Source organism: Urtica dioica, chromosome 8 (assembly GCF_054948205.1).
Source record: "Urtica dioica subsp. dioica isolate 48M chromosome 8, U.dioica_male_clone48M_v1_H2, whole genome shotgun sequence".
Lineage (NCBI taxonomy): Eukaryota > Viridiplantae > Streptophyta > Magnoliopsida > Rosales > Urticaceae > Urtica > Urtica dioica.
Window position 1 is genome coordinate 15,911,718 of NC_142763.1, and position 12,458 is coordinate 15,924,175.

Consider the following 12,458-nt stretch of genomic DNA (forward strand, 5'->3'; position numbering starts at 1 on the left):
TCGTGCGATTCTTTCCCCAGCTTGGAGAAGCCCTTGATCATCCAAGTGAAGATTCGGTTGGTTATTTCTCTGCCCGTGAGCATCGAAACGCTCTCTACTTTGCCGCTGTACTCGATAACAAAGATTTCAACCCCGAATACGCACCCGCCTAAATGTGAAATGTAGCCTTTACAAGGATCCTTGAGAATCTCCAGCGGAAACGCTTTTGCGATTCCCGATTTGGTCTGAAGCCGGTTGAACCGGCTCACGGGATGTTCAGCATCTTCATCACCACAACGAGATTACATTATTATTACGGAATCACTAGATGTATGTATATGTATGAAATTACAAGATTTTTTTTCATGTATGTCTCCTGAATAATTCATACCTTGTACGGTCAAGTATTGGTCTGTCAAGTCATTGAGCACAAACCACAAAGAACTTGAAACTCACGTAGATATCGATCTTGAACCCGGAGTGGATTTTCTCCTTGGCAGATATTCCAAGTAGAGTTAAACGTGGTCGGCACCACCGTTCTCGAGGTCTCCTTTCAGGTGAAGCCACAATCTCCTATTATAAAAAGGAACAAACTTGAGAGAAGATCACGTATTTATTTCGGTTTTGGATTGCTTCACTTCCGAGTTACTCTGTTAGGACTTTCTTTTTTCTTTTGCTAATTAGTTATATATCGAAATCTACAACTAAGTTTTCCGGTGACAGCATGCAACTTTAGTTTAAAATAGCAACCGAGAAGTAATCGACGAACTATGAAGTAAGAAATTCCAGCAGGCAAATTGAAGAAGAAAATAATAGTAATAAATAATGGGCTACGATAAAACCTATTTTTTTTTTCAAAGTGCAAACAAGAAGAAGTGCATCCAAGTTTGAAAATAAAAACCTACCATATATATAGCCAGAAGCTTCAAAGATATTGCTGACATATTTCTCCATCTTTGATACAAGGCTGTACGACTTAATCCGCAGCGAATAGTGACTTGATGGGATACTTCTTTTGGTTCTTAAAATTGCTGCCAAAAAAAAAAAACCCGTCAAGGATCGTGATTGAGAATGCATTAACATACTGAGAAAATATGAACAAAGTAGATAGTTCGAAACAAAATAACTTCCGTGTCGCTGATCATTCGCGTTTAGTCAATAAATCAATTCGCAAACTTTTATTGCCTTCCATCCAAGTTCCAACTCACAAAGATTGTTCGTAAGCAAAGATCACGAATTACATACGGAGAACATGGAAATCAAATACGAAATTAGAACCAATACCTGCGTTGTTTCCTGAACAGAGATCCATTCTCTCTCTCTCTCTCTCTCTCTCTCTCTCTCTCTCTCTCTCTCTCTCTCTCTCTCTCTCTCTCTCTCTCTCTCTCCCTCTCTCTCTATATCTATCTTTATTCGCAAGCTATAGAATTGATGTTTATAGATTCAGCGCGGAGAGTCCGATTAAAAAAAAAAAAATGACGGAAAGTTCCTCGAATACAGCTCAATTAAAAAATAAATATTAATTATTTAACTATAAGAGATTTAAAAATAAAAAATCAGAAACCCATAACTGATAAATGTAGTAACTGTTATTACCGATTATTAATCATACGCGATAACAAAAAAAACCCAAAACTCAAAAATGAATTCATAGAATCTCAAATCAATATGAAAACCATACACAATTCTGAGCCCAATACACCAAACCCTAGCCAATCAATATGAAAACTATCCGCGATCCCGACCCCAAAACCTACTAGCAAATAAACTCTCTTCACAATTCAAGAAGTGAACCAATCCCTCAGATTACACTCCACTATCCAGCGAATAGAAAATTAATAGTCTAAAATAATAGACTAGACATCTCTTTTCATAAGCCTACCCACTCCGAAAACACTTATTTATACTTAAATATAATTAAATAAATAAATAGCATGAAACTCAATAAAAAAAAATGTACTAATTTACCAAACGGGTGTAACATGCTAAGTGGAACTAAAAAAAGTCAGGAAGAGCAGCCAATCCATACCTCCGACGAGTCTACGGAAGTGATGGTGAAATCCCCGAGCCTTCTGAAAAGGGGCTCTTAAGGACCGGAGCGAAAGCGTGAGGCACAAAAGAGACCCTTGACTCGCGTGAGGCACTAAACAAATAAATTATAATCATGTCAGCGAAACATTGTTCTTCTGATTCACATTTATTTTTATTCTTAGAACACAGAAATCACATTGTGAATGATAAATTAACTTTTAATATTTTGTCCCTTCTTTTGGATTTAGGCTTATAGTTTAGTGGCAAGAGAATGTAGATCATCATCGATCAACATGAATACCATCATTTAGACAAAATTCTGTAAGTGCTTTAAATAGTGGATCATTTTATACGTGTTTTTCGCTTTCACCAGAAGAAGAAAAAAAAGCTGATAAGAACCTTGAAGATAATATATTCAATAGAATGGTACTAAATACAAGATAATCAAGGAATTCGAGAGACCCCAAACTCTCTCAGAGGCTAAGCCTTGCACAAAGGTAAATGATTAATTCTAACCTCTATTTATGAACCAAGTAACAATCAACATATAAATTATATTTCCAGTCCTAACAAAAACATCTATAGTTCTGGACTATCTCACGAGCCACGTATTAAATGAACATTTTGGAGCCAAAATTACCAAGACATGAGAAAAGGAAAGCAATTTTTTACCAAGAGCATCATCATCAGGACATGTAAACATCCATTTATAATTCATAAAGAATAATAAGAAAAAAGTTATGGAAGGAAATTCATACACACAGCATACCTCGGGAAAACCAATGAACATGGGCAATGAATTTACACTCCTTGCAACAGTATGCACAGATTCGCGGGTCCCACTCAAGCTCGCACACGTCACACCGAGGACGAATCGGTCCACTTGGCAGTTGTCCCACAAGCTCCCAGTCACGGAATAGATCTTGTCCACGAAGAAGAGGACGACGTATGCGATGGTCCGGTCACAGGCTGACCCTGCAGGGACGGCCGATAAGACCTTAATATCCTTGGGCCTTTTATTATTTACTGTAGGGTTAAATTGTTCGGCCCAAGGATTAATATATCGATACCGAGGTTTTGATTTTTTTGATATATCGAGTTTTGATTTTTTTGATATATCGACTACCGACGGATATATCGATGGATATCCTATAACAATTTCATTACCGATTACCGATTACCGATTATACCGAACCGATTGATATCTCGACAGAAATTTTATAACATAATATAATTGAAAAAACTCAAAATATATATAAGTCTCCAAATCCTAATATATTTTAAAAATAAAAAATTATGATAAGTTATATGCATATATATATGTATATTCAAAGCTTTATATATATATATATACTAGTTTGAAACACGTGCTTCGCACGTGGTGGTTGTAGTTGTAATCAGTAAATAATTATAATATGTATGATTTAATTTACCAAGTTTTTTTCAAAGCATGAGGTTATAAATGAATATTAAGATATCAAATATTTCAATCATACATAATAAGTACAAACATTTCAAGTAAATATATAGTCAATGACATACTTTAAAATAAGAAAAATTGACATAAGTAAATAAAAGGTCAAAAGTATATATCTAGATAGTAACACGTGCTAAGCACGTGATTAAAAAGATTTATTTAGTATACATAATGCGATTTTTTTATTAATAATTGAGGCTAAAAAATAGATTCAATATCAATAATAAAACAAATTAACTATAATTTCAAAATTGAAGATATAACGTAAAAACTAAACGAAAGCGTATGCAACATATTGATTATTTGAAGATTCATCTTGATATCTGATAAATAAATCGTAAAAACGATTTAAAAAAATATGTAAAAATGTACAATATAAATGAGTCATTGTGTACACACTAAACATCAAGAAAGTTGGACTCCCGAGATCAATAGCTAGATAGTGGTAACTTTAAATATATATTGGCAAAGTTAATTTAAAATAACGAGTTTCAATACATATTTGTTATTGAAATTATCTAGTTTTGAGTAATATGTTTGCAGAACTACATTTGAAAGAGTTTTAGTGTATTTATCTACATATATATTAACGCAATGTGAACCTTTTAACAAAAGAAAAGAGCATATAGAAATTTCATTAGCAATCTACGACCTCAACACCATCGCATGTTCCATGTCTCCCTCGCCGAAGAGCCCTCCTCTCCTCCCTCGCTTATTTCGCCTCTTCAATGTCGTGGCGTCTCATCTAGTCCCTTAATTTCTATTACTCCTAGCAATCCTCACGCCAATTTACTTTCCAATCCTCACGCCGTGGCAATGACCATTACGGTTCCATTTTCACCCGACTCCTCAAATTTTCTGCAGATCTTTCTTCAATCTTATATAACTTTGGTATGTTTGGTTAGGGCCAAATTGAGGGAATGGAATGAAATTGATTAATGAAACTTATCATAAAAATTAAATCAAAGCAATTTTCGCACATGAATATAAATTTTCCCCAAGCAATGAACGGAAAATTAAATTTAAATATAGAATTGCGATAAAACGAATTATCATACTTGAATCAAAAGATGACATTAGAAGAGAACTTGTGATAGAGAGCTGAATAAGGATACACAGTCAGCTAAGAAACCAAGTAAGTAAACTACATTACAGAGGAGAGACCGAAATTACGAAAACCAACACATACCAGCTGCATAGCTGCTTGATTCTCAGCAGCTAATGCCTGTAGTGCAATCTCTTTATCCTTTATGCAGAAATGGCCAAAAAGAAAGAAAACCACTAAATTAATGCACGAATAGAACTAAGTATGATAAAGAAGCAGCAAATTTTGGTACTTCTTGGTTCCGTTTGACCTGTGTCTGAAGGACGTCAATCTCGTTCAAGTACAAAAAAAAGGGTTTGTATCGAACCTGATATCCGATACATATGCTCTGCAAAATGTGGCATTTTATTTGTGCCATCTGTTGAAATACAGTAAAACAAAATCAAGCAAAAAGAAAAAAGGCAACACAAATTTTCAAAAAAGTATTCGAGAGTGATCTTCATAATGATACATTGTCTGGTCAATGGTAACAGAATTAGAAGAATATCATGAAAGTGCAATAGCGCTCAATCCGAGTCACACGTAAATGATGTAGTGGCAATGTTTTTAGCTCACAAAATACCTTTATAAAAAAAAAATTTATTTTTTTTATTTTTTTGTGTGACAAGACAAATTGAAAGGTGATGATCTCTTTTCCAGAGCTGGTAGTACTACCAGTATTATCTCAAACATACTAACATTAAAGTTTATTCTATAACTCAGCATAAAATTTTACATGACTACATTAAACAGTCAGTTTGAACATATAAATTTTTACAGGCAAAAAATAAACTGATGATTTACAAAATTGGCTTGCCCATAAGAAACCAGAAGAACCGTTAGTTTTGTTCATGAATCTTCCAAAATTATCTTCACTTCGTGCTGATATTTTATGATCTCAATGAATTATTTTTTCGAAGTATGTGTTGTGTGAAAGGTTTTCCATAAGGAATCTCACCAATTAAACACCGGGGATGAACCTTGTCACCAGCGCTGAAGTGAGAAGAAATTCCTTAGTTTGGAATCTGGACCGATCAGCAGAAAAATAGCGAATTTCAGTATCTAAGATCAATACATACACATCAGATCAAAATATTTGGAATTTGTTTGAACAGCTATGTTAGACTAAGACTAACCGAGTTGAGGTAGTTTGGTTTTTCTCCATTAGCTCTTACAATCACCAACGACAAATAAAACCTTCTCTCTAAGCTTATCAACGGTCTGCAAAAAGATTAAGAGATAAATTAGGACCTACATTTAAAAAATCTCTGCCAAGAGTTGTGTGAGTGTACGTTATGAAATTCAGACCGAGTGTGAATATTTGCCCCATCTTTCGGCAGAGAGAGCTGCGTCTTTCAGGTGAGAACGTGAAGCGTCGAAACTCGAAAAATATGTCGAGTTCTCTGAAGCCTCGGCTACCCAAAGACGATTCGTTTGATCTTTTGCTCTCTTTATAAGATTACAGAAACATATCTGCAAGAGATGTTTACTAAAGTTACTCCGTTTGATTACTACTTTTTTATTATTATTGTTATAAGGAAAAAACGGATTATGATAATGCACCTAAAATTGAAATATACTCACAGTTGATCCTACAAGGTTGGGATTGAATGGTACAAAAGAATCATTATCGATGTGCGGGGAGCAGAAACATATTGCAAGTAAACAGTCAGAAAAATCTTCTGTATATCGTTCGGAGATAGAGCTATCCATTACAAACACCCACTGATTCCTTTGGTGAGCAGCTTTGTAAACCTCCCCGACAAAGACGACAAAAGCGGCAATATCAAACTCACTACAACGTCCAAATCAAATTTGCAATATTTGGTTACTATGGTGATAACTTTCTCTCGTATAGAAACAATCTTTAGAATCAACTATTATTGTATGCCATGAGGTCAAACGGTTCACCTGGAAAGTGGAACTTCGCCCAATTTCGAGAGCAGTGCTGATTTGCGAGGCGTAAAGAACGGTCTGCAAAGGATGCATAAAATTAGTTACGAATCTCAACTTTATGAACGTGGGACCAGAACGCTTACTTGAAATGTTCCATCGCTCGTGGAGACAAAGGCTTCCAAATAGTGGATTCTCTTGCTTGCAAATAAATAGCATCTGTATTGATACCAGTGTTTGTGGGTAGAAGCCCCGCAACATTATATGCCTTTCCTTCAGCCAGCTTACTTTTCTGTCACATAAGAAACCGAAATAATCAAACAAATTTAAAGGATATCCATAAATTATCCTGAAAAAAGATTCAGGATTCAAGCTATGCAGGTGAAAGGTGCCGAGGGATTACAGAGTACAGATGGCAAAAAAAAAAAAAAAAAATGTTTACCTGCTTTTCTGTTGGGTTCCAGATTGTTATTAAGCCTACTATATGATTCCCTTTTTCTTCATTCTCTTTACTCGTAAGACCAACCACCCTTACCCTCATAAAGGGACTGACTTCCCTCTTATCTAAGCCAGCGTTTCCTAAACCTCTCGCTATTGACTTTTCCATATCTGACTGCCGGATCACCTAATCCCCGACCTGTCACAATTAGTGATCTCGTTTTTTTTACATTGAAGCATTCCAGTAAGGCAAAGCGTGTGAATTCACCTCCAATAGAAAACGATGGTTAATGAAAAAAAGTGCTCACATTGGGACAAATGATCGAACACCTTACCTGCGCGACGCCGAGGTGGTAAGGGAAGAGAAATCCAGCGGCGGAGAAGCTGGACCCCGGCGAAATAACCACCGGCCTCCGCAGCTCCGCCTCAACGTCCTTTTTCCTCACCTCCCACACCACTTCGTCGTCCTTCCATATCCTATCTCCGACTGGAGCTCGGCCGAGCGACGTGGTCTTGACGATCCGAGACGCTATGCCGATGAAGAGCTCACCGTTGGCGACGGTGAACGATTTCAAAGGATATGCAAGATGCGATCTGAAAACCTAAATGTTTTTATTTTCAAAAACCCTAATTTACAAACCTAAACTCAGACCAACCATCAATTTGAGCAAGAAATAATGGATAAAAAAACCCCTCAGTTACAAACCTAAAATCAGCGGCGGAGAAGGAGGCAGAATCGGAGAATGCAGAGAATCGGCGGAGGCGGTATATGAGAAAAACGCCTGATAAAGATTTTCATTTCGAGTGGACACGAATGGGAAAAACCGAATAGACATAACAAATATAACTCATCTGACGTGTCATCATTTAATAGGATAAAAAACCATGAACAGTCTATGAATAGTATTTTCACGATTCTGACTTATTATATTATATAGATATAGATATATATATATATATATATATCTATCTATTTGTATTATATATAATATACATAAGAAATATTGATAATAAATAAATAAAAGATATATAAAAAAAAGATACTGTTGAATTAAATCACCACATCATGTCATCAAGAACACAGTTGAATTCATTTTTTTTTTATAAAGAAACTTAAATTTCTTATTAATATCTCACTCCCGCCCGGAGGCAGGAGACGGAATAGAGAAAATTCCATTGCTGCATAGAAGGAAAAGAGCCAACGCCTCACCAAAAAAAAAATACAACAAAGTTGACTAACCATAATCGGTGTGTTTTCTACAACTCGGCCACTTTGTACCACAAAAAATCGTTCCGCTAAGAACTTGCTCACACAAGCGTGTCTAAAAATTCACTTATGGTTGTGTGCCTCACTTCTGGGTACAGCTTGGTCCCATCTACCCCGCCAAAGGCCTCGATTTCAAAGTATGTTTGGTCTCCTTTCACGAAAGCCGAGTACACAAAAACCATCTCCATTTTCTGAGGATATTGGGTCTCTGCATATAACCCTCAAAATTGATTCACATTGTCATAGAAACACCCACTGAAAATTAAAATAAAAAAAATTCCAAATTTTCATTACCGTGAATCCTCCGAAGAAGCTCTTGCTCCGAAACGAAAACCTTTTCAAGCTTCTTCCCAATCTTGCCCTCCCAAATCCCGACCAGCTCGTTCATCGAATACACATTCCCCGGAGGCCTCAAATACACCACCTTGTTCAACGCTCGCGGGTCGTCCACCGCCATTATCGTGAATGCAGCCACGTCTCTCTCGCTCACAAACACGCCTGCCAAGGAAAAAAAAACACCGTTAATCATAAAACAGTCATTCAACTGAATCCACAGGCTTTCCGTGCTATCACCTTTGGCGGTTCCGTCGCCAAAGATAGTGACACAGTCCCTCGGAGGAGAGCTCAGACCGGGCTGGACGAGCGAGGGAAGGAACATCCTCATGAAGTAGTTGCAGCATATATAAGTGTAGGGAATTCCCAGGGATTCGATCAGGCGGCGAATCTTGGCTTTTCTCGAGTAGAAACCGCCATCAATATCGGAAACTCGAGCCCGATCTGGATCAACTCCGAATTCAGACGGAATAAACCTCTATCAAATTACAAAAACAATGAAGACTAATCAAACAGAGTTCACTTCACCTAGGACCCAAAATCTGTCAATCATTCACAATTCGATTCACCTTTAACATAAGGGAAAATCCGTGGAACTGAAATTCTCATAATTAATCACGACTGAGATAGAAGAGAAAGAGAAAAGCGAAACTGACCTTGATCGAACCAGATTGGTTGATGACTTTGATCAGAAGCTTCTGAGAGAGAGCTTCCTTGCTCGGTACTGCGGAGATTACGACATCCACTTGCTTCTCGGCCTCGACCAGACTCTGCTCGTCATCCAGAGAACCCTGAGCGATACATAGTGAGCGAGAGAGCCAAAATGCAGAGATACAAATAATACATATATATATAGAGAGAGAGAGAGAAAGAGAGAGGTAGTGACCTTGAGGATGGTAAGTCCGGCGGCGGAGAGGGATCGGAGTGAATCGGCGGCGAGGGAGAAGGAAGATGACCTACCGAGAGCGAAGGTGGGATGAGATGATCGGAGGCTGAACTCGGCCAAATGCCTTCCCAGACGCCCCGTCGCTCCGACGATCAGAATTCTATTCTTCTGCTTCTGCTCCTCCATTTTCGGCTGTCAATGGTGGCTCTTATGCTCGCAAGTCGTGTGCCAAAACGACGTAAATACAAATAAAACGACATGAGAGTGAAAAATGACGATCTAAGTTTCCAATAAGTATCCTTTAAAATTGGATTTTTTTTTTTTTTTTTGTATCTCATTTCACATTTATTACAAAATTCGTGTCTCTTTTTTTTAATGTAAAATTTTATGCAAATATAAGTTATTTTTAAAATAAAAAAGGGCATAAAAGTTTACCAATCTCAAAATAGGGACGCAATAAATATCATTTTCTCTAAAATATATACAAAATATGATGCATTAACAAATATAAAAAGGACATAAAAAATTATTATAGGTTAATTAATGCCATTTTTTCTTAAATGCGTTCCTTTTAATATGGTAGACTTTTATGTCTTTTTACATTTTTTATTCTTCTAGTAATACCCTATATTTTATAAGTATTAATTTGTAAACTAATTTTAAACCCGACAACTGAATAGAGTGAGGCAATTATGTCCAAATAAAAACATCTATCATAAGGGACCTTATAATTATCGTCATCTTTTCAATATTTTTAGTATAAAATTCCATTTATCTAACTTAATTATATACACTAGTGAGTCTCGCTTATAATTATCGTCATCTTTCTTACAATAACATATTTATCTAAGCTTATCCTGTTTAAAAACTTAATTCAGGCGTGCTATTAAGTTTGGAATAAGTTAGCTGCGCTCGTGGTAAGAATGATTAGAGAACCGGTCAAATTAAAGTTAAAAAACAGAAATACCGTATTCAAATCTAATATCAAATGCCACTTAGAATTCCATTAAAAAGGTCTAATTAAAAAAATAAGTTATCTACCCAAACATCAAAACTCGTCAGATTCAAAGACCCTACAGGCAAGCATTCTACTATAAAAAACAAAAATAAAAAATAAAAACATTATCAAGATTAGAAAATTCACCCAGGAAAAAATAAATCGGTTCAAGCTTTTTATAACAAAACAAAAGAAAATCAATGGAAATTGTTATAATTATTATTATTACCCAAATACATTTACAAGCTAATGAGCGCAATTAGAACCACCGGGTCATCCGTAAAGAAATCTATAGCCCCAATAGTCAGACGATGTGAGCCTATCATTTTTCAATTTAAAACACTTAGAAGTGCCCATAATAAGCTCTTGAACATTGGGGTCATTGTTTAGTGGCGCAAATTGTTTAAGGCCATCCAAAGCAAAATGCAAGTTTCTGAAATAAGCGGCGGTGTCATAGAACCCGTCCGGGAATCGCCCGCTCCCCGTCGGAGGGCTAAATCCATCATTTCATGAAGAAATCGCGCCCCACGACACTTTGTCCGCTCCGTGGGCCAAATCAGGCACTATCTCCTTCGGCCAATATCCTATCATGACGTTTTGCTCCAACGCCACGAACCACAAAATTAATAGTCGAAACGGAACGCAAATCAGTCCAAAAAATCCTTTCGGGCAATAAATAAAAACTCATTGAAGGTTACCTTAGACCCTGAATTGATTCCTATGTATTTTGGTACTTAACTTCTAGGAGAAGAAAAAAAAATGCTGATTTGTGGTGTTAATTCATGGGAATTTATTGTAGGGAAATTGCCACAACTACTACCAAAACAATAACTTTTTCCAATTTCCCACCAAAACCATAATTTGGCCAAAAATGCCACTAAATCAAATGTACAACTACCCTTTTACCATTCACTTAAATTTTTCTTACAACCTACACCAATTCTCCCTCATATCCCATCTCACTCATTTTTTTCGCTCATTCCCATTCTCGCTCATATCTCTCCCTCGTTTTCTCCTTAAATTCTCTCTCTCCTCTTCTCTTCCCAAAACCGCCCAGTTCTCCTCATTTCCCGTCTAACCGTCGTCATTCCCACTTCTCCTCTATCGCGTCTAACCATCCTCGCGTTCTCCCTCTGTCGCGATTTCGCTCTCTCACCCAACCCCCAAATCCTAACCCTAAACAGTCCCGGAAATGGATGACGATAACGACTTTCAATCACCCAAACAACCCCGGAAAAAAAAATGAAGTTGTTAGACGGAGTCTCCGGAAAAAGACGAAGGCGCCGGAGGAGTCGCCGTCTTCACCCAAACCGTCCCGGAAAAGAAAAACAACAACTTCACCCAAACCGGTGAAGAGTTCGGCGAAGAAACCTCGGCGTGGGAAGGGGAAGCCCATGCATGTCACGTCTGACGCCGAGGAAGAAGAGCAACCCCCCAAGTCCGCCAATATTCAGGTTAGTTTGGGGGTTTTCGGTTGATTTGTTGTTGATTGATGGACCTTGATTGATTTGGGGATAGACTTGATTTAATTTCGGTTAACTGGTTTTGGGTTATCTCGGTTTGCATTGGGTTATCTCGGTTTTGTTATGGTTTGATTGAATATTGATGTTGAATGAATATTGTTGTTTTTGAACTAATTATTGACATTGATGTCAACTGTTGATGTCAATTGTTGACATCTATACGTCAACAAATGGTATGAATATTGAATATAGATGTCGACAATTGCCATCAACAGTTGACATCAATGTCAACAAATGGATGTTTGTTGACTTTGATGTCAACAGTTGATGGCAATTGTTGATATCTATATGTCAACAACTGGTATCAATTGTTGACCTATAGATGTCAACAATTGCCATCAATAGTTGACATCAATGTCAACAAACATCCAGTTGTTGACATCTACCATCTTAGTGTTTGAAGGCTGTGTTTTGATTTTCTCATTCTTTTTTGTAATGGTTTTCAGGGATGGGAGAGGTTTGTCCCCGAAGCGGAAATAGTGGACCATAATTTCAGTTTTTATGGTTCACTTGATAAATTTGAAGAAGCCGCTGACATGACAGCGGAGGA

At 37.0% G+C, this 12,458-nt stretch overlaps 2 protein-coding genes across 2 annotated transcripts; both read right to left on the reverse strand.

Moving 5' to 3' along the window:
* Positions 1–4,521: 4,521 nt before the first annotated feature.
* On the reverse strand, positions 4,522–8,204 carry LOC149388441 (protein BREAST CANCER SUSCEPTIBILITY 2 homolog B-like). The gene is made up of 11 exons (XM_089621728.1): positions 8,143–8,204; positions 7,609–7,684; positions 7,211–7,496; positions 6,907–7,089; positions 6,611–6,756; positions 6,483–6,545; positions 6,156–6,366; positions 5,880–6,044; positions 5,708–5,792; positions 5,530–5,596; positions 4,522–4,950 (listed from the first exon to the last, which is right to left on the reverse strand). The coding sequence occupies exons 4-9, from the start codon at positions 7,069–7,071 to the stop codon at positions 5,736–5,738; spliced, it is 807 nt and encodes a 268-aa protein (XP_089477854.1). The 5' UTR covers positions 7,072–7,089; positions 7,211–7,496; positions 7,609–7,684; positions 8,143–8,204; the 3' UTR covers positions 4,522–4,950; positions 5,530–5,596; positions 5,708–5,735.
* On the reverse strand, positions 8,193–9,620 carry LOC149388442 (putative pinoresinol-lariciresinol reductase 3). The gene is made up of 5 exons (XM_089621727.1): positions 9,389–9,620; positions 9,159–9,293; positions 8,743–8,980; positions 8,464–8,667; positions 8,193–8,377 (listed from the first exon to the last, which is right to left on the reverse strand). The coding sequence occupies exons 1-5, from the start codon at positions 9,572–9,574 to the stop codon at positions 8,211–8,213; spliced, it is 930 nt and encodes a 309-aa protein (XP_089477853.1). The 5' UTR covers positions 9,575–9,620; the 3' UTR covers positions 8,193–8,210.
* Between the last annotated feature and the right edge of the window lie 2,838 nt (positions 9,621–12,458).

What these genes read in the sequence shown, in the direction of transcription:
- LOC149388441 (XM_089621728.1), bottom strand. Translation starts at nt 7,071, where the DNA reads ATGGAAAAGTCAATAGCGAGAGGTTTAGGAAACGCTGGCTTAGATAAG. An exon ending in GGAACCCAACAGAAAAGCAG is followed by an intron (nt 6,757 to 6,906) that starts GTAAACATTTTT and finishes CTTATGTGACAG; the next exon opens with AAAAGTAAGCTGGCTGAAGG. An exon ending in CCAACCTTGTAGGATCAACT is followed by an intron (nt 6,045 to 6,155) that starts GTGAGTATATTT and finishes CATCTCTTGCAG; the next exon opens with ATATGTTTCTGTAATCTTAT.
- LOC149388442 (XM_089621727.1), bottom strand. Translation starts at nt 9,574, where the DNA reads ATGGAGGAGCAGAAGCAGAAGAATAGAATTCTGATCGTCGGAGCGACG. An exon ending in CCGGACTTACCATCCTCAAG is followed by an intron (nt 9,294 to 9,388) that starts GTCACTACCTCT and finishes TGTATCGCTCAG; the next exon opens with GGTTCTCTGGATGACGAGCA. An exon ending in ACCAATCTGGTTCGATCAAG is followed by an intron (nt 8,981 to 9,158) that starts GTCAGTTTCGCT and finishes GTAATTTGATAG; the next exon opens with AGGTTTATTCCGTCTGAATT.